The sequence below is a fragment of the Oncorhynchus mykiss genome, chromosome 17 (genome assembly GCF_057628025.1).
Source record: "Oncorhynchus mykiss isolate SJ-2025 chromosome 17, ASM5762802v1, whole genome shotgun sequence".
In the NCBI taxonomy this organism is placed as follows: Eukaryota; Metazoa; Chordata; class Actinopteri; order Salmoniformes; family Salmonidae; genus Oncorhynchus; species Oncorhynchus mykiss.
Genome location: NC_143038.1, coordinates 56,210,833 through 56,232,365, shown reverse-complemented (window position 1 = coordinate 56,232,365; position 21,533 = coordinate 56,210,833). Strand labels below are relative to the sequence as shown.

General features: G+C 42.3%; 1 protein-coding gene across 1 annotated transcript; it reads left to right on the top strand.

Annotated features, from left to right (window-relative positions):
• The first annotated feature begins 2,207 nt into the window (after positions 1–2,207).
• LOC110494515 (dolichyl-diphosphooligosaccharide--protein glycosyltransferase subunit 1) lies at positions 2,208–10,249 on the top strand. The gene is made up of 10 exons (XM_021569647.3): positions 2,208–3,973; positions 4,779–4,843; positions 6,671–6,977; positions 7,127–7,336; positions 7,455–7,647; positions 7,767–7,866; positions 7,953–8,091; positions 8,386–8,505; positions 8,658–8,903; positions 9,008–10,249. Exons 1-10 carry the CDS (start codon positions 3,728–3,730, stop codon positions 9,188–9,190), a joined length of 1,809 nt encoding a protein of 602 aa, XP_021425322.1. The 5' UTR covers positions 2,208–3,727; the 3' UTR covers positions 9,191–10,249.
• The last annotated feature ends 11,284 nt before the right edge of the window (positions 10,250–21,533 follow it).

The window sequence follows — 21,533 nt, the reverse complement described above, 5'->3', positions numbered from 1 at the left end:
GCAGCAATGGAAGCGCCATCAGACCGCACTGTAGTTCCACCAATCTGTCTTACAACATCTGCATACGATACATTATGACTGCTTTTATATTTCTGAGCCTCTAGCCTCTCTCTGCAACTGGCATCCACCAAATGCTGCACTATGTCCCTTATTTGACCCTCTTCTCTACTGATCAACCTTTTGGCCTCAATCACTCTTCCTCCCTTCACATTTTCTTTAATATTATCTATGGACATGCTGTAGATATTGTGACCCCCAGTGATGACTCCCATCAACCTAGCATAAGCACCAGGGTGTTGGTTTTTAATCTTCTTCCCATGAAGCTTTTCCATTTGCAGAATCTTCCCTTGCTGAGCCTGACTACCACAAAATATTAGCAATCTACCTTTTCCAATGAACCGGGCTAGTTTGATTTTAAATGAGGCCCTGTGGTCTCATCAAACACTCACCACTTTCTACACCAACACATCTTTACTCTTGCATCCTACCTTGACCTTCTTTATGCTTTCTTCAGTAGACTCTTCACTGCTTTCAGTTTCATGACCTCTTTTCTTCCTATGTCTTTCCACTACTGACCATTCAGGTCATCCTCCCGCTCCATATCATCAGAACAGACACCCATATTGTTCGCATTCCAGTACAGCTGTTGCTTCACCAACTTTTTCTCAATTTCCTCCATTTCGTCCACACTACTCGCTGCCATATCCAACCCGAGTGCGTTGTCAAGCCCTCACTCACACTCAAACCCGGGCCAGCCATGTCATGTTTTTGATGAGACAAAGAACATTTAACAAACTGTTTTCAGCGTTACAAGTCTTCTCCTCATCTGCAAACGCACTACTCTCAGCGATTCCTGAGCATCAACCATTTAGCCTGAAATTGAGAAAAAGTTGGTGAAGTAACAGCTGTGCTGGAATGCGAACAATATGGGGGTCAGTTCTGATGGTATGGAGCGTGAGGCATTAAAAAAAATATGAAGGGAGAAAGAGTGATTGAGGCCAGGTTGATCAGTAGGAAAGAAGGTCAAACAAATGAAAGCCTATCAGTGCTGCTGAGGTGTGAGAAGGTTATGCCTGGAAAAGTACAGATAGGATTCCTTAGTTTCAATGTCAGAGCATTTGTCCCTTTCCCATTGCAGTGTTTTAAATGCAAAAGAATTGGACATGTAGCTGCTCAATGTAAAGGAAGGAAAAGATGTGCCAAGTGTGGAGGGTAACATGATTAAGGTGAATGTGGGAGTAATGTGAAGGTTAAGTGTTGTAATTGTGGGGTGGGGAGGCATAGCACAGCATTTGGTGGATGCCAGGTGCAGAGAGAGGCTAGACAGACTCAGAGATATATAATTAGTCATGATGTATCATTTGCAGAGGCTGTAAGACAGATTCCTAGAACTACAGTGTGGAAGGATAGAGCTTCCATGGCTGTTCCTGTAGTAAGTGCACCTAATGTCGGGGCTGGTGTTTCTGCTGGTCCTGGCATGGTTTGGAGGCCTGTTCAGACATCTTGTACTCATGAATGTGTGGTGTCAAAGCACACTTTGACAATGAATAAAGTTGACTTCATAGCTTTTATTAGTAAGGTTATCAATACGATTCAGGTCTATCACGCTAGTGCTTAATTTCTAAATTGTAATTGTTTCGCCACTATGGCCTATTTATTACCTACCTTCCTACCTCCCTTATCTTACCTCATTTGCACACTCTGTATATAGACCTTTTTTTCTCTATTGTGTTATTGACTGTATGTTTGTTTATTCCATGTGTAACTCTGTGTTGTTGGTTGTGTCACACTGCTTCGCATTATCTTGGCCAGGTCACAGTTGTAAATGAGAACTTGTTCTCAACTAGCCTACCTGGTTAAATAAAGGTGAAATAAGTAAATAAAAAGGTTGTGGAAAGCAGAAATGCCAGGTTGAAGGTTATTGTGGATAAAGCAAAAGAGATATTGGGGGTAGCAGATGTTACTGTTGAAATGGTTGTTGACATGCTGAACAATCCTAAAGGTGGAGTTTTTCAGCATGATATAGATCAAATTTAATGGGGTAGAAGTTAGTAGGGATTTCTTTGGTTTTTATTTTATTTTCATGGTAGTACAGAATTGGGCAGATCATGATTGATCCTACATTCCAGCACAGTAGGTGGCGGCGGCATGCACTTAAATGATTGTTTGCGGACCGCCATGATATCATAGAAGAAGAAGAACCATTTAGCCTGGGAAGCAACCATCATTTCCGGTGTTCTGTCGAAACGGCCCCTCCTAGGAAATGCTTTTGAGAACTTGATATAGCTAGCTGAAGTGGAATAGGAAGAATAGGAAGTATCGCAAGAAGCGAGATCAGCGTGTTTTGAGAAAAAATGATGGCGGAAGCAGATGATGAAGTGGATTCTGAATCTAATGGCGGTAGAATCAAGGATAATTGGAATATTGTCCAAAAATAATGGAAACGGAGAAAAGTAGTATACAATGATGAGAATGTCACTTTGTATCTTGTAGGATTGTACGGTTTATTAATGAGGAGCAGCTGATCGAATGACCAATCTTGAGGAATCCATTGGAGATATCCAAACTGGTGGAGAAAGTGCTGGGTAGAGTGAAGGCTGTGAGGATCAGGAGAGGCGGGCTTGTTTAGATTGTATGTGCTTCTGCGGATCAGAAGAAACGTGTGTTGCGTCTCACACGATTTGATACGTTTGAAGTGTCGTGTGTGTCTCTTGGGAACAGGGCACCCCTCAAGGGGGTTATAGCTGGTGTCTCGTGGATGTTGAAGAGATGAAAAATATTCCTGGAGTGATTGATGCACTTCGGCTGAATCATGTGGTGAATTAAGAAAAAGAGGAGAGTATCTGTTCTTTTGTTTTTTGATATGGAGTCTCTCCCTATTCAAGTGCATTTAGGGTATATTAACTACAGAGTCAGGTTATTTATCCAAAGACAAATGCAGTGTGATCATTCTAAAGCTTTTGGTCATGTTTCAAGTGTTTGCATACAGGAGAACCCGAGATGTCCAAGTTGTGGAAAATATAATATCGTGTTATAAAAGTGATGAAAATGTTGCAATTGCGGTGGGAACCATGAAGCCACATATTTTGAATGCCCCACAAAGGTGAAAGAGAATGAGGGGGCCAAAGTCAGGGCTGTCCAGAGCATTTCATATGCAACAGCTGTTAATGGGTTGACGGTTTGTTTGAATGGTTCACCTGAAGAGTTCATGGTGGTGGATAGTCTTTCACTGAAGGCTGCAGGGGCTTCATTTCACGAGGAGGATCCTGACATTTTAAAGTTTAAGAAGGTGGCCTTTATAGCTATAGTGATTAATTGCCCTGCCAAGGTGGAGAGAAGGTCCAGGAAGATAGAAATCATTGTGGGTGCAGCAGAGCGGTTCCTTGGGCTGAAAGATTTCTCTGCGAAGGAGTTACCACCCTCCAAGGCCCTAGATATGGAGTTTTGTTTTCTCAATGTACTATTTTTGTTTGGGTGGATTAAGTTAGTTATGAATTTTATTTTTTACCTTGTTTTGGTTTCAACCCGTCCAGTTGGTGGCGGCAAAATACATGTTTTGGTTGTAGTCTGTCATAAAACCCACAGAAGAAGAAGTTTACGCCATTACGTGAGAAATGAATTACGCGTCATCCTTTCGGCTGCAACTTTGATCCTAAAGCGGTGCGCGGCATTTTTGTTTTTTCCCCCTCTCTAGCTTCAACTATACATACTGTTTAATTCTATAACAATGGCGCGAAGCATACCTTTCTGCACAGTTCCCACTTGTCTGCTCCTTATCACCGGACTGTGTTATCGAGTAGTTGCCGACGGGCTGGTGAACGAGGAGGTGAAACGGACAGTGGACCTGAGCACGCACATTGCTAAGATAACAGCAGAGATTCTTCTGTTAAACCAGGGAGACTCGGCGGTACATAGCTTTATATTGGCAGTAGAGCCCGAATTGGCCCCCAACCTTGCGTACGTCGGAGCATCGGTAAGTGACTTAGGAATGCATTCGCTGTAAACCAAACATTTTTCTCCAGGTAGTTTAACACATGATTATAGGTAACGTTAGTAGGCTAGGTAGTTAACCTAGCTAGCAATAGCATGCACATATTTGTCCTGCAGCTCCCAGTCAATTTATTTACCTTTATTTTACTAGGCAAGTCAGTTAAGAACAAATTCTTATTTTCAATGACGTCCTAGGAACAGTGGGTTAACTGCCTGTTCAGGGGCAGAACGACAGATTTGTACCTTGTCAGCTCGGGGGTTTGAACTTGCAACCTTCCAGTTACTAGTCAAGGCAAGGAAGATAACTTGCTAGATAGCAAATGCTTTTTGCTAACAATGCAAGGCTGTAGCAATAAAATATAAGTGAATTATGTGATTGTGGCGTGGAACTGTTTGAATGGGCTAACGAGTGCACTTCCGCCGCACTCGTTCTGTCAGGAATGACACGTATCCGCAGAGGGAAGTTATTTCCGTGTCTTATCTATATTCTGAATATCTCCTTTTTATGTGCATGATTTTGGGACCTTTGATTATGTAAGATAATGTTTAGTAACTAGTTAGAATAAATGTTTTCCTCATGGTGAGGGTTGTAAATTAAGATTTGTGTGTGCTACCAGTGATTGTTTGCACACCACCCATAGCCGTGGGGAATCAGTACTAACTCTAGTCACAACGCAACATACTCAAACTCATTCCTATCTACAATGAATAAACATCAGGTCCAGTTGCAGTAATAAGAGTTGAATTGCACTGGATTGGACAGACATGTAAACATGTGTCTTTGCCAGGTGAAGGGTGATGAAGAGGAGGATGGCATACTTGAGCTCAAGCAGACAATGATCCAAGGCCAAAGGTGAGAGGTCTATAATTGCAGGTGCATCCCTGTTTACTAACGTTTCGAACACACAGAGAGCGTCTTTGTGCAAAATAGTATGCAGCATCATCTGGATATGTGCAACAAAAGTTAAACATTCACCTTCTGCTACCATTTGTGTGGAGCCGTCTACGCATACATTTTCACGCATACATTTTCACGCATACGTATGTACCACACCGAACGCACTGCAACTGCCTCTGCAATGCTGCAAGGCAAACACAACTTTTCATTGGAAATGAATGGAATTCTGGTGTACCAAAATGCCATGATGCTATCGGTGTGTTCGAAGTAAAGGTCGACCGATTAATCGGAATGGCCGATTTAATTAGGGCCAATTTTCATAATTTTTCATAACAATCGGAAATCTGTATTTTTGGACACCAATTTGTCTGATTTTTATTTTTTACACCTTTTATTTAATCTTTATTTAACTAGGCAAGTCAGTTAAGAACACATTCTTATTTTCAATGACGGCCTAGGAACAGTGGGTTAACTGCCTCGTTCAGGGGCAGAACGACCAATTTTCACCTTGTCAGCTCGGGGGATCCAATCTTGCAACTTTACAGTTAAGTCGTCCAACGCAATAACAACCTGCCTCTTGTTGCACTCCACAAGGAGACTGCCTGTTACGCGAATGCAGTAAACCAAGGTAAGTTGCTAGCTAGCATTAAACTTATCTTATAAAAATCAATCATAATCACTAGTTAACTACACATGGTTGATGATATTACTAGATATTATCTAGCGTGTCCTGCGTTGCATATAATCTGACTGAGCATACAAGTATCTAAGTATCTGACTGAGCGGTGGTAGGCAGAAGCAGGCGCGTAAACATTCATTCAAACAGCACTTTCGTTCGTTTTGCCAGCAGCTCTTCGTTGTGCGTCAAGCATTGCGCTGTTTATGACTTCAAGCATATCAACTCCCGAGATGAGGCTGGTGTAACCGAAGTGGAATGGCTGGCTAGTTAGCGCGCGCTAATAGCGTTTCAAACGTCACTCGCTCGCTCTGAGCCTTGGCGTGGTTGTTCCCCTTGCTCTGCATGGGTAACGCTGCTTCCAGGGTGGCTGTTTGTGTTCCTGGTTCGAGCCCAGGGAGGAGCGAGGAGAGGGACGGAAGCTATACTGTTACACTGGCAATACTAAAGTGCCTATAAGAACATCCAATAGTCAAAAAGGTATATGAAATACAAATCGTTTAGAGCGAAATTGTCCTATAATTCCTATAACTACAACCTAAAACTTCTTACCTGTGAATATTGAAGACTCATGTTAAAAGGAATCACCAGCTTTCATATGTTCTTATGTTCTGAGCAAGGAACTTAAACGTTAGCTTTTTTACATGGCACATATTGCACTTTTACTTTCTCCTCCAACACTTTGTTTTTGCATTATTTAAACCAAGTTGAACATGTTTCATTATTTATTTGAGGCTAAATTGATGTTATTTATGTATTATATTAAGTTCAAATATGTGTTCATTCAGTATTGTTGTAATTGTCATTATTACAAATAAAAAAATAGGTTAATCGGTATCGGCTTTTTTGGTCCTCCAATAATCGGTATCGGCGTTGAAAAATCATAATCGCTTGACCTTGAGTTCGAAGGGTATGTTGCTTATCCATTGTCAAGCATTGGACTATAAAGTTTCTAGATATGCACATTTTCACCATGTTAAACTTCACCCCTTTTTTTTCCAGTGGAGTTTGTCACTGTTTTAGTTAGTCCCCTTGTTTTTTAAAGCCATATACGTTGGTGCTGGTGTCCACTGACCTGACCCCTCCTGTCTGCTAACCTCTTACAGTGGGGAGTTCTACAAGGTGCAGTTACCCTCCAGTCTGGCCGTTGGCGCAAAGCTGCGAGTGAAGGTGGAGACAGTCCTAAGCCACATTCTGAGGCCCTTTCCCACCCACATCACCCAGGCTGAGCGTCAGCTGGTGGTGTTCCAGGGTAACCACTACCTGTACTCTCCATACCCCACCCGCAGCCAGACCACCCGCGTCCGCCTTGCCTCTAAGACTGTGGAGAGCTACACCAAGCTGGGCAACCCCAGCAAGAGTGATGAGGCCATTGAGTACGGCCCCTTCCGTGATGTCGCCCCATTCAGTGAGGTATAATGTCTCTGAGGGCCCTGGGTTTGAGATACATTTGTTGTTGAATGGTCTGAACACTGTTGGGCCAGCTGAATAGCAGACATTGGCTTAGTAGATTCATATTTGGAAGAGAAGTTTGATATTTCTTTGTTTCTCATTCTTTTTAGGATGCCCTGAAGGTCCATTATGAGAACAACACCCCCTTCCTCACCATTAGCAGCATCACCCGCATCATTGAAGTTTCTCATTGGGGAAACATTGCTGTGGAAGAGACAATTGACATGAGGCACACAGGGGCATTCCTGAAAGGGCCTTTCTCCCGTTATGACTACCAGCGCCAGTCTGACAGTGGCATCTCATCAGTCAAATCCTTTAAGGTGTGTTGATTTTAAAGACACTTTTATTGCCATGGAATATTGGTGCATTTGCAAATCATGCTCTCAAAGGTGACTTGTAAATATTATATAATAACTACATCTCCTCTTTCTCACAAAGACCATCCTTCCTGCCTCAGCCCAGGATGTGTACTACCGGGATGAGATCGGCAACATCTCCACCTCCCACCTCCAGATTCTGGAAGACTCTGTGGAGGTGGAGGTTAGGCCCCGATTCCCCCTGTTTGGTGGCTGGAAAACCCACTACATTATCGGCTACAATCTGCCCAGCTACGAGTACCTCTACACCCTGGGTGAGTTGAGTTGACTAGATTACCATATTACGATAACTGTTTATAACCAGAACTCTTTTTAAAGAGAAATGGCCGAACTGAAAGCTAAAAAATAATATGCTAATTAAAATATTCCTTAGGGGATCAGTACGCTCTGAAGATGAGGCTGGTTGACCATGTATATGATGACCAGGTCATCGACTCCCTCACTGTTAAACTCATACTGCCAGAAGGCGCCAGGTGAGTATGCATGATGTTTATTTAGCATCTGTGGAAATGCATTGATCTCCTGTTTGATTGTATTGATCCATGTCTCTTCCTCTCAGGAACATCCATGTGGAAACCCCCTACCCCATTGACCGTATTCCAGACCAGCTGCACTACACTTACCTAGACACCTTTGGCCGTCCCGTGCTGGTGGCGTCTAAAAACAACCTGGTGGAGCAGCACATCCAGGACGTAGTGGTGAGCTGCAAAGCCCCTAGTGGAGGAGGGAACAGAGACTTTCGGGGGAGGTACAGGGGAGAAAGGAAGGCAGTTTGTCTTTGGTTTCACTGAATCTGGAAAACCAGCGTGCCGTTACGGTGACAGGATTATTATAAGCAACGGCTCTGGAGTTATGCCACTGAAATATATATTTTTTTAAACAATCAAGATGCATGCTTTACATCTGCAAACCCTTTCAGAGAAATGCTTTAGAAGCTATGTAAGGTTCCCAATTGATGGTGTGAGTTCCTCAGTGTCTGTCTCATCCCCCAGGTGCATTATACCTTCAATAAGGTCCTGATGCTGCAGGAGCCCCTGTTGGTGGTGGGGGCATTCTACATCCTCTTCTTCACTGTCATCATCTATGTGCGCCTGGACTTCTCCATCACTAAGGTACACCATCCTCAACATACTCCCCATCAGTCTCTTTAATAGTGGTAGCACTTGTACTCTCCACATCACTCCCTTCTATGTTTATCTCCTTTTTCCTGTATGCACTTGCTGATTGTCTCGTGTGTGTGTGTCTTCGCATCCCCCCGTTTCAGGACCCTGCTGCAGAGGTTCGTATGAAGGTGTCCTCCATCACAGAGCAGGTCCTGACCCTGGTCAACAAGCGTTTAGGGCTGTACCGCCACATGGACGAGGTGGTGAATCGCTATAAGCAATCTCGAGACACAGGGGCCCTGAACAGCGGCCGCAAGATCCTGGAGGCCGACCACCGCACCCTCACCAACGACATCAGCTCCCTGCAGGCCCGCCTCAAAGCAGAGGGCTCCGACCTTGCAGATAAGGTGTGTGTGTATTCAATTGTGTATACAGTGTTTGGTGTGTGTACAGTTTATACCTGTGTGCATACACTGTGTTGAACCTCACATTTCCTTGTGTTTGTCAACAGGTGGGTGAGGTGCAGAAGCTGGACGGCCAGGTGAAGGAGCTGGTGTGTCGCTCTTGGCAGGAGGCTGAGCGCCTGGTGGCAGGCAAGGTTAAGAAGGAGGCCTACATCGACAACGAGAAGACCCTCTCTAGCAAGAGACTGGAGCTGGTGACCCGCATCGACAGTCTGCTGGACACCCTGTAAACACCACTATACACGTGTCAGTGTACAAAAAACACACATTGTGCTGCCCCAACTACACATCTGTTGATCCATCCCTGCAGTTATTATAAAATAATAAATATTTACCTTTGCTCATTGTCCATCCCACTCACAAAGTACACACACTAAAGGAACCTGTAGGTGCATGCAAACACTCGTGCCTTTGTGCCTCGCAAGAAACACAACAGCGTTATGCTTAACACCACAGGGAATTCTTGCAGGACCTTACATGGCGGTCTAAGTTAAATTGCGTGGAAGAGCTCTGTTGTTCCTAAATGCAGAATTTAACTGTTTAAATTTGGAATGTTTTGTGTATTTTTTTTTAACCTTTTTTTTGAATGGTGATAAATATATATTTTTGTGTTACTCTTTAGGGTTTTCATGTCACATCTGTCCTGTGTCTATACTCCCTTGAGTCCCTCCATCCTGTGCTCTCTTAAGGGTGGAGTAGTCATCAGTGCCCCTGAAATAAGGGATCCCTTGTGAGTCAAACAGTCTCTAAATGTCTTCGTCATATTCTTTGCACTTACGAACTATTGTTACTTCCCCCTGGCTGTTTATATTTGAACAAAGTTGAAGCTCTGAAATGGTGTGGACCCCAATCCAAAGGGTTACCATCTTCATGTTAAGTTTCTCATTGTCCCTCTAATATTTTATAACATTTTGTATAATTTCTCTTTGTAATTTTGTTTGATATGAGATTAGGCCATGTGTGTGTGGGGAATAGTATGGGGCAGTCGAAGACGTTGAGTGATAATGTATGTGAACCTGTATCATCAGTAAATGAAATGGGGGAAAATGAACCAAGTTTGAAACATTGTCTGACAACTGTTTTAAAATAGAAATGATTCCTCCACTTTTAAAACTCTTTAGGGAAGTCACCTAGTTCCACCACCGGAGGGCACTCTTGCTCAATATATTTTTCCCATCTGTGGTGGGTAAGTAAGGCTTTTGACTTGGGAAAGGGATAGTGCCTACAAAGTTGACTGTTTTATTTTAATATGGAAGTAACCCCAAATAAAACAACTGGTGCTCAATTCATATAATGTGATCCTTGTAGATGTGGCTTGCTGATTCTCTCTTAATCATGGGGAAAAATTGGCTTATTCTTTAATTTTGCTGATCATTACATCAGCCAATTATATTCTTGAAGACACTACTAAATCGTGGCTCACCTGAATTAATAAACAAGAGGGCAATGGTGGGTTGAATTCTCCATTACATTCAAAGATGTCACATACTGTATATAACATCAATTACATTTCCCTTCTCTTTCCACATTCCTCTGGGAATTTCCAACACGATTTATTCTAGAGTGCACACCAGGCCTTAGTAGGATGACCACACCTAGCAACCCAAACTGCTAGTGGAGGGTGGCACTCCCTAGGAGACCTGCTTATTTCTTCCTGATCAGAGAGGACGAACAGGAGATGAGACATAGGTCAGTCTGAGGTCACCGCTTTCCCTTTAGGGTCACAAGAGGTCATGCCAAGGCATTTCCTATGCCATAACTACCCATTCTAGTTGCCATGATAATGTTCATGTATTGTATGTGCGTTACAATAATCATTGAAAATACACATTGGAGGAAGGCGAAGACCATGTCTGTTAGCACTGATGTTCGGTGGCGTTACAAGGCCCCACAATGGCATTTTGTGTATGCGCTTCAGTGGAGATTTGGAGCTGCAGGGCTGGTAGACCCCCCCCTCAGCCAATCATTCTCACACCAACATAAACTCAGCAAAAAAAGAAACGTTCTCTCACTGTCAACTGTTTACTTTCATCAAACTTAACGTGTAAATATTTGTATGAACATAATATTCAACAACTGAGACATGACCTGAACAAATTCCACAGACATGTGACTAACAAATGGAATAATGTGTCCCTGAACATAGGGGAGTCTAAATCAAAAGTAACAGTCAGTATCTGGTGTGGCCACCAGCTGCATTAAGTACTGCAGTGCATCTTCTCATGGACTGCACCAGATTTGCCAGTTCTTGCTGTGAGATGTTACCCCACTCTTCCACCAAGGCACCTGCAAGTTCCCAGACATTTCTGGGGGGAATGGCCCTAGCCCTCACCCTCCGATCCAACAGGTCCCAGAAGTGCTCAATGGGATTGAGGTCCGGGCTCTTCGCTGGCCACTGCAGAACACTGACATTCCTGTCTTGCAGGAAATCACGCACAGAACGAGTAGTATGGCTGGAGGCATTGTCATGCTGGACGGTCATGTCAGGATGAGGCTGCAGGAAGAGTACCACATGAGGGAGGAGGATGTCTTCCCTGTAACACACTGTTGAGATTGCCTGCAATGACAACAAACACAGTCCCATATTGCTGTGACACACCGCCCCAGACCATGACTGACACTCCACCTCCAAATCCATCCCCCTCCAGAGTACAGGCCTCTGTGTAACGCTCATTCCTTCGACGATAAACGTGAATCCGACCATCACCTCTGCTGAGACAAATCTGCGACTCGTCAGTGAAGAGCACTTTTTGCCAGTCCTGTCTGGTCCAGTGACGGTGGATTTGTGCCCATAGGCAACGTTGTTACCGGTGATGTCTGGTGAGGACCTGCCTTACAACAGGCCTACATGCCCTCAGTCCATTCTCTCTCAGCCTATTGGTGTAACTCAGGCAGCTGTTGTTGCCATCCTGTACCTGTCCCGCAGGTGTGATGTTCGGATGTCCCGATCCTGTGCAGGTGTTGTTACACGTGGTCTGCCACTGCGAGGACGATCTACTGTCCGCCCTGTCTCCTTGTAGCACTGTCTTAGGCGTCTCACAGTACGTACATGGCAATTTATTGCCCTGGCCATATCTGCATTTCTCATGCCTCCTTGTAGCATGCCTAAGGCACGTTCACACAGATGAGCAGGGACCCTGGGCATCTTTCTTTTGGTGTTTTTCAGAGTGAGTAGAAAGTCCTCTTTAGTGTCCTAAGTTTTCATAACTGTGACCTTAATTGCCTACCATCTGTAGGCTGTTAGTGTCTTAACGACCTTTCCACAGGTGCATGTTCAATAATTGTTTATGGTTCATTGAACAAGCCTGGGAAACATTGTTAAAACCCTTTACAATGAAGATCGTTGAAGTTATTTTATGAATAATCTTTTTTTGCCGAGTTTCCTATACTGCAGGTAGACTGTAGTTGACATAGTTTCCCTCACTGCAGTGGTATGTCAAACAGCAGCTGAGGTAATGCAATGCGTCTTATGACGCCATCACATTACAACTTGGTTACCAGTATGTTAGATCTTATTGTATTCTACAGCGGGTTCTATTCTACAGCAGGTTGCATACTTATTTGTGGACCGCTGTATGTTTGGCAAATAAACTGTTAACAAACAAGGGAGAGAGCGAAAGTATTGCTTAAGTACAGTATGTTAGCTCTTCATAATACCACCAATTCCTCACATCTGACATCACTTCCAATAGTGCCAATAATTTGATTATGTCTTACCCAAATGTGTGGCATAGCGACAGATTCAAAATGTGTTTTCTTGTAATAGTTTAGTGTGATTTACTGTATTTGGTTGATATGTGGGTGGTAGGAGGTGAAGATTCGTTAGAGATGTTCCTTTCAGTTCTGGCCCTGCCTTGCTTTAGTTTCAGCCTATAGGGGATGTGATAACCGGTCACACCAGGGCTGCGGTTGAGCTGTTGACCAAATCCGAGCAAAATTCTGTTTAAACCGGAATCTACAAACAGAACTGTATCCTGATGTGGCGAAGAGTGAAAGCTGAGGGACATGTGTGTGTGAACCATGTGGTTGTTATGTGTTGCATAAATAGTATTTATTTCCTGATGCAGTAACTTAGGCTATTGCAAGTAAGTTATTTCTCAGAATGAATTGATAGTTTTGGAAGAATCTGAAAGAAAAAGCCAGGTACTTATGAAATGGGGAATCTAGAGGGCAAGAGCAACGTGACATGGTGGTGATTGATTATGTTGAGAGCTCACCTGCAGGCCCCTTCTCCTAATCTCTTTCTCCCGCTCTCTCTAACACACACACACCCTACCGAGGGACCAGTCACTGTCAGAGAACAATATCCTGCACTGAAGACCCTTCAAAGTGCGTGCTCATAAATCACTCCCTCAGAGAAGCCATCCTCCCTGTCCCTATTTTATTATACATGCAGCTCATACATACACGCACAGAGCAGAAGGTTGAAGAGAGAAGAGAGAAACCATGCAGATTAGGAGGAAACTAATCCAAACATCAAGGGAGTTCTCAATACTCGCACACATATGCATGCAAAACCTGGTCTCATAGACATAACATAGTAAACATAAATCCGGGAGCCTCAAATTAGAATGATATCTTATGCTTAGTACGATTACATAAGACATAAGGTTAGTTAATGCAAAACAAAAGTAGGGTGGTTGGTCGGGGTGGATGGGTGTATAACCAGGTTGCTTTTTTGAATCTCATTACGGACAACTTGCATTTTAGCTAATTAGTAACTTTGCAACTACTTGCTAATTTTTAGCTACAGTACTTTGCAACTACTTAGCATGTTAGCTAACCCGAACCTTAACTGCTTAACCTAACTCCTAACTTTAACCCCTAACCCTAACTGAGCTAACGTTAGCCATAACAAATTGGAATTTGTAACATATCATTTTGCAAATTTGTAACATATTGTACAAATTACACTTTGTAACATATACAAATTGTAATTCGCAACGTATCATATGAAACGGATGATGGAACATATCATACTAATTGAAGTGTCCTGGATTTACATGTACTATGTTAAGTCTACCCCTGAGTCCAGTTTGGCATGCACACACACACACACACGCATTCATGAACACTCATAAACACTTATAAATGCAAATGGGAAACCATGTGCCATCAAATATCTGTCATACTTGACTGTCCTCCATGCTGTAAAGACTGTACTCACTACCCACAATAGCTAAAATGCTGTTGATGATATTTTGCCTAAAGTGATGGTAATCTGTAGAGAATTGACTTTGGGATACAAGGCAATATAAACAAGGAAAATCCCCATCATGCATTCTGGCAATACCCACACACTCCCAGGTCTCTGTCTCCTGTTGTATTCAAAATCATTTAAAAAATGTTGCATCCTATGCTAAAATCTATTCCTTTGCTGTGGACAAATCCTGTATACTTTAGCTCCTCTTGACCTGGAAACAAACAGAGATGGCTCTCCGTCCTCTAACCCGTGTGTCTGCCATTCCACAGTGACAGGCCTGGGGCAGAGGGGCCTGCGCTGGGGGGGAGATGAAAGCTGCCTGGTCAGGGCCCATGTCCTGTGCAGGTGGCAGGTGTGATTGTGGCGGGTGCAGACGAGCGAGGGCGAGGAAGAGGAGCACAATGAGAGCGCCTGTGCCCGTCTCACAGCTGCAGAGGGTGGAGATGAGCACGGCTGACAGATAGACAGACAAACGGACAGAGAAGGGTAAGGAAGGGAACAGAGAGAGGGATGGAGAGATATCTGGACATGTGTTCATCTGACTTCAAACAGAGGATTGTGTCGGGGGTGTGGAGAGACACATTCTTGTCTGGGGCGGGTAGGGTGGGTTGTATGGTGAGGAAATGGAGGAAAAGGTGCAAGAGAGACAGAAAGAGGGGGACAATCATTGAGAATGTTGTCATTGCTTCCATCTACTGCATAGAGTATGTGTGTTCTTAATCAGAGTTTGTATACATGGTATATGTGTGTTATGTCAGTTTGTCTCTTCTCTATGGATTTGTATTGATGAAAGTGTAATCCTCTTGCCCTCCTCCCCTTGTATGTAACTGTCCACAGCTCCCACTAAGACCCCCTGATCTCTGTCACATGGCTCTCCATCAAAGGCACGCTGGTCATGCCTCTCAGGGAGACATTCACCTAAAACATCCACTGGGTGATCCATCTCTAGGGGAAGTGAAGAGGTGGCAGCTCTGATGGTTATTTTATACATGTGTATGTTATCCATGACAGATCCATGGGCTTTCTAGACCCAGTGAGACATGGTTAAAAACAACTTCATCCATACACAGAGAAAGACATATGCACATGTACCTATGTGCAAATGCAATCACACGTGTGCACATACACACACACACATACGTTTCCTCCTCTCTATCACTCCTGATTAGAGTGACAGGGGCACTTCCCATTGGCTGTGAGATTGGCCCTCTCCTTTCCAGGGCAGCCAATTTCCCCCTACTCCAGAGCTGATAGGAAACTCTGATTGTCTACTGAGTTTAGGAGAGACAAAGACATTTTTCCTCTCACACTTCACATACCACTCTATTTCATATCTACTGTGAGACTCATTCTTTCTGTGTTTTCTTAACCTCTATTTGTCAAACCTCTGATATTAACTCGTGTTGTCCCGTTGGTACATGGGCTTTTATTGTGAGCCCACGTGGGTTTGTAACCTGGCTGACAGATCTGACAGGCAGGAAGTACCACCGTGGTAACACCTGGTTCCTGCTCCCCAGTTTATTTACACCTCAAGCAACCTGATGGCCTGGCAGCTTGACCCACTCTCCTCCCTCCCACAACCCCATTGATCAAATGTATCATACCCTGTTGCTGTGTGAACTCATATGAGGAGTTTGAAGGTGAACATTTGAGGGAAATAGGATGGTTTCATAACCAATAGGCCTACAAGTCCTAATGTGGATGGGGAGTGAATCATGGCAAAAGACAGAGGGATAGGTAGACAGAGAACACTTAGAGAGAAATGTGTTGAGAGAGGGAGAGCAGCTAACAGGAAACAACTCTCTCTCTCTCCCCACCCAGCGCTAGCCCTCCCAGCCCCACTCTTCCTGTCAGGACTCCACTCTCTTCCTGTCCAGCCATCGGGAATCCCAGCTGGAACATTCCAGCTGTGCAATGGCCTTTTGTAGTCTCTCTTTCTCTCTCTCTCTCGCTCTCTCTCTCTCTCTCTCTCTCTCTCTCTCTCTCTCTCTCTCTCTCTCTCTCTCACTCTCACTCACTCACTCACTCTCAATCTCTTTCTCTCTCACTCTGTCTCCATCCCCTGCATCTATTCTCAATGACTGAATTCATTTTTATCCTCCATGAATTTCTCTCTATGTTCGTCATTTATCTCCCTCTTCCAACACACACATGCACACAGACTCTCTCTCTCTCTCTCTCTCTCTCTCTCTCTCTCTCTCTCTCTCTCTCTCTCACACACACACACACAAACACACACTTTTTTCACTTTCATCCATTTTCCTCCACTTTCCTCATTTGAATGTTGATCTACTTTTGAATGATCATCTCATCACTAGGGGTCGCTACATAACAGTACATTGGGCCCAATTGCTACTAAAACTGGAGCCCTAGTGGGTTGGTAGTGAGACAAATAGCCTGAGTAACCTCTCCAAGCCTCAGCTTGTGTTGCTGCTATGTTGTTCTGTCTACATTCACCATAAGTCACAGAAAGTACTTCTTTGTGATGCTGATATTTTGTGAGCAGGGACATTTTGAAGGTTAATGACTTTAAATGAAATGGCACGCAAATGCATGTATATACATGTGTGTGCACTCACAGCCAGGGTGAAAATACCAGGTGTCATGATTTTGTGTTTGACCTTTTCGGAAAGAGAGCTAATCCCAGGATATAATAGACTGGCGCTGATATGGAAAACTGCTGCTCTGTTATCTTGGTTGTCTAGGAGACCATCAGAGCACATGGCTGGTGGAGATACCTTGTTATTAAAAGGGGAGTTTGTGTATATTGGAAAACTCGATTTTTTTTTTGTCATAAGTGTCACTCCTAAATACTACATTATGTTCCATGCTCGATTATAAATGGAAAACGGTTCTCTCTCAAACACAAAACATTTTGCTCTCTGTGTGGTCAAATTAGTAATGTAGACTCTGAGATGTATGACTACAGCAAACTTCAAAGGGCAGTCATCAGAGAACTCGATGTCCATGGTGAAGTTTTTGCGCCTACACCTCGATCACACCTACAGTGTCATTGCGTTTGGTACACCAGAAGTACATTCATTTCCAATAGAATAATGAGTTTGCCTTGCAGCATTGCGTTGCAGAGGCTGTTGCAGTGTGTTCTGTGTGGTGCATATGTTGGATTTATCAAACATATGCATCAAATGGTATGCTTAGACGGCTTGACAGAAATGGTAGCAGAAGGTGAATGTTACACTTTTGTTGCACACATATCCAGATGATGCTGATTACCATTTTGCGCAACGACAGTGTAGGTGTGATCGACGCATAATCGTGTATGCCAAATATTCTCTCATAAAACATCAAAAAATAACATGGGAGAATAAAGGAATATTAGGCCTAGCATACCACACCGGGTCTATAGTACGCCTATTTCATACACATAAAACATGGAAAAAGAATTGTGTTTGAATTTGAATATTTTAAGAAATGCATTTGTTAGAGAATAAACAGTATGCCTATAGAAAACGGCAGAAACTGTTTGTCTGCTTGCTCGAATAAACTTTTGCCATACCTTCGGGAATGTTGAAGTATATTGGCCTATTGTATTTGTTATATAGGCCTATATATTGCATTTGCAAGCTTTTAGTGAAATAACACTCGCACTTGACTCGTTTCCCTTAGTAGCCCTGGCTTTGCTGATAGCTACTTTATTGAGGAAAAATTAACTTACTATGACTTTGATATGCCATTGTCCCACCTAGCCATCTTAAAACGAATGCACTAACTGTAAGTCCCACCTAGCCATCTTAAAACGGATGCACTAACTGTTAAGTCCCACCTAGCTATCTTAAAACTAATGCACTAACTGTAAGTCCCACCTAGCCATCTTAAAACGAATGCACTAACTGTAAGTCCCACCTAGCTATCTTAAAACTAATGCACTAACTGTAAGTCCCACCTAGCTATCTTAAAACTAATGCACTAACTGTAAGTCCCACCTAGCTATCTTAAAACTAATGCACTAACTTTAAGTCCCACCTAGCCATCTTAAAACTAATGCACTTACTGTAAGTCCCACCTAGCTATCTTAAAACTAATGCACTAACTGTAAGTCCCACCTAGCTATCTTAAAACTAATGCACTAACTGTAAGTCCCACCTAGCTATCTTAAAACTAATGCACTAACCGTAAGTCACTCTGGATAAGAGCGTCTTCTAAATGACTAAAATGTATATTGAAGTGAATATTATTGCCATTGCTAATACTATGATTAATCAACATATGCATTATTATTATTGTAGTTATTATTTAGCCTAAGCTACAATTATTACAGTATTATGTTATTATTTATTGCATTGTTATGTATGTTCATTCATAGTGTCATTATCAATTGTTATTAGTTATTATGTTCCATTGTGTTTCAAATGTCAGCGTTTATAGTTTAAGTTATAGTAGGCTATTCAGTATAGAAATGTATGTCTGAAAACCAATAGGCTACAAGGCTACATCCGACGCAAAGAAATAACGAGTTTTTTTTTTTTTTACCACTACCAATGTAGAGACAACAACTGAGGAGACAGGATTAATCAGGCAGATAACCATCATATCACTTCACTGTGATATATGTTTAATATAGGGTGATATGTAAAATGTATGAACCAAAGGCCTACCTAATATTGGCTCTAAACACGGGAGCGGGTAAAACGTGTAAATATTTCGCATTCCCTGTGTCTGTATGTCTCTATCAACCTGCGGGATCTTCCCCCCTCAAATGATGCATTCGATGCATTGAATGTATTTGTTGTGTGCGTCTGAAAAGGCGGCGATAATCTGGGAGTGAGAGATAAGGAACACCAATTTATTCAGCGGCACTTTGGACCCTGCTTTCAGCCTCGGTCGGTGCTGACACCCCGAGCAGTTTGCTGATAACGATTAGGCCATTTATTATCTTCACAGAGAACAAAGATTGCCTAGCACCGATGAAATATTAGCCTACCCCTGGTAATAATCAGAAGAAGAAGGGCCCTGGCATCTAATGCAGCCTGCATACATAAATAATAACGTTCCAGCCAAGCACCATGCAGACACTTACAAAAACCCTGCTGCAGACCATGTTGAAAATGATAAGAAACATACAAAAACCCTGCTGCAGACCATGTTGAAAATGATAAGAAACATACAAAAACCCTGCTGCAGACCATGTTGAAAATGATAAGAAACATACAAAAACCCTGCTGCAGACCATGTTGAAAATGATAAGAAACATACAAAAACCCTGCTGCAGACCATGTTGAAAATGATAAGAAACATACAAAAACCCTGCTGCAGACCATGTTGAAAATGATAAGAAACATACAAAAACCCTGCTGCAGACCATGTTGAAACATACAAGAAGACAAGAAGACAAGAAGAAGACAAGAAACATACAAAAATAAACGCTGCATTTTCATGTGATTATGTGATTATGATAACCCTATGATAAAGATTATTAGGCTATTCAATTATTGTAAGGCCAATTATTATTATTAGGCTATAATTCAGCCTATTTGTATTATTATTAAGTCCTTGACCTTGAACTATAAAGTTTGTATTATTGTCATTAGGCTCACCTCAAGAAAATTTGCTTCAAAATGTTAGAAGCTATATAGGTGTCCAACTGTAGCCTATAGGCTAGATTTGGGTGGACAGTATGACATGTCGTATTTTCTATTTAAAAAAACATGAGTTGAGCAGCTTCATCAATATATGGGTTATATATATTTGAGTCTTTTTTATTATTATTTTTTCAATAGTTGCAAATAGGAATGGAAGCTCCGTGCTGATAAGCTTTTATCGCGCGCTCAAATCAGGAGGCAGCTCTTTCCGCTGGACGGATCACAAGGCTTGCGCTGCTCGTACTTTTATTGATCTTTAACTAATTAGCATTCTAATTGGGTTAATGCTATGAGCATGTTACGAAATTTCTAATTTAGCTTAACCAGTTTGTTGTCAAGTGATGATATTCTACGGTCTTGTAGCCGAAATAAACGAAAAGATCAATACACATAAAGAGCTATTTGTGATGAGTGTTTGATTATAACTATTAACATTAACTGGTATGATCATAACCATTGTTGTTGATTTTGGTGCAACTTTTAGTGAAATAAAGAACTGTCGCTTTTGGGGTGGGATACTATGAAAATAATGGATCGTTACCGTTCTCATTTCTCTCATATGTCTGCTCCAAGTTCTCAAATGTTGAGTGCATTTTTATTTGTGTGCTATAACTTCTACTTTGGATAATGGGATAACAACATCATGACCGGGGTCGAGTCTGCATTTCAAGGAAGGTAAAGGCTAGTTACTGGATGCAAGTAGGCCTAAGCCAATAATGCCCTCTCCAGTTTCAACAAGATATGCTGTCTTCAATTGTGCGCCGTCATTGAATTTTATGTTATATTACAACAATGTTATTTGAATAAAAATGTAGGCCTAAATGCACAATACAGGCTATTTAAAATGTGTTTCTCTGGGCGTATATGCACGGATTGTTGTAAGGCATCAACATGACGAAGTTACACAATTTATACCATGTAGCCTATGGAGCTTTTTCTGCCTCCAGTTGGGAGAGTTGACATAGCGTCATCTCAAGATAACTGTCTTTATTTTTCGGCTTCTCTTCTTTTTTTCGTAAAATTATATAACCTACCATAAACCAGACGATTCTTGTCAGTTTATTTTATTTAGAAAATTAAACTTATGTCAAGTCAGTGTGTATATTCTGTCTGTTTTTTTTCATTCAAGGCCCTATGCATGAGCCAAAACAGATCGGGTTTTGATGAATTTTGCATAAATTATTTTAAGTTTTGAAATGAATGCAATTAATTATGTCAGAGTTTACTTTTTTTGTTTCTATTGATGCAAGCTTGGTTTTCTCCTCTTTTTGTGTGTGTCTACTCTAGGGGACACGAGCCCGGGATGCAGCAGTCCTTGCACCCTTGCACCTGCCTGGCTTCAGAGGCAGTGCACGAGCCCAGGTCGCGTGCCGGAGATATTGAGGCTTTGCATGTTTTAAAAGTTGGTGTTAATGTGTGGGACAGAGTAAAAAGAAGATGGGAGGAGGGCGGGTCGGTCATGGGGTATACCGTATTTTAATCCAAATTGGCGAAGGAATTCATTACACCGGATTGCTCTAGGCCAAATACTATTGTGCATGTAGATTTATGTAGCTTGCTTCATCATAGCCCAACAACTCACGATAGCTCAATAGGTAGGCTAATATAATCACTATTTGTTTTTTCATAGATTATATTATTTTGAAGATATATTGCATCGCCATAGCGCTAAACTAGGCCTACTTTATATGACTTTTATTACAGTTCAAAATAACCTGATTGGTTATTGGATTGGTTGAGTGATATTGACCTTCCACTCTCACATAACAT

Coding starts and splice junctions, on each gene's coding strand:
- LOC110494515 (XM_021569647.3), top strand. CDS start 3,728: ATGGCGCGAAGCATACCTTTCTGCACAGTTCCCACTTGTCTGCTCCTT. Junction 3,974..4,778: donor TTGCGTACGTCGGAGCATCG/GTAAGTGACTTA, acceptor TGTCTTTGCCAG/GTGAAGGGTGATGAAGAGGA. Junction 8,506..8,657: donor TGGACTTCTCCATCACTAAG/GTACACCATCCT, acceptor CCCCCGTTTCAG/GACCCTGCTGCAGAGGTTCG.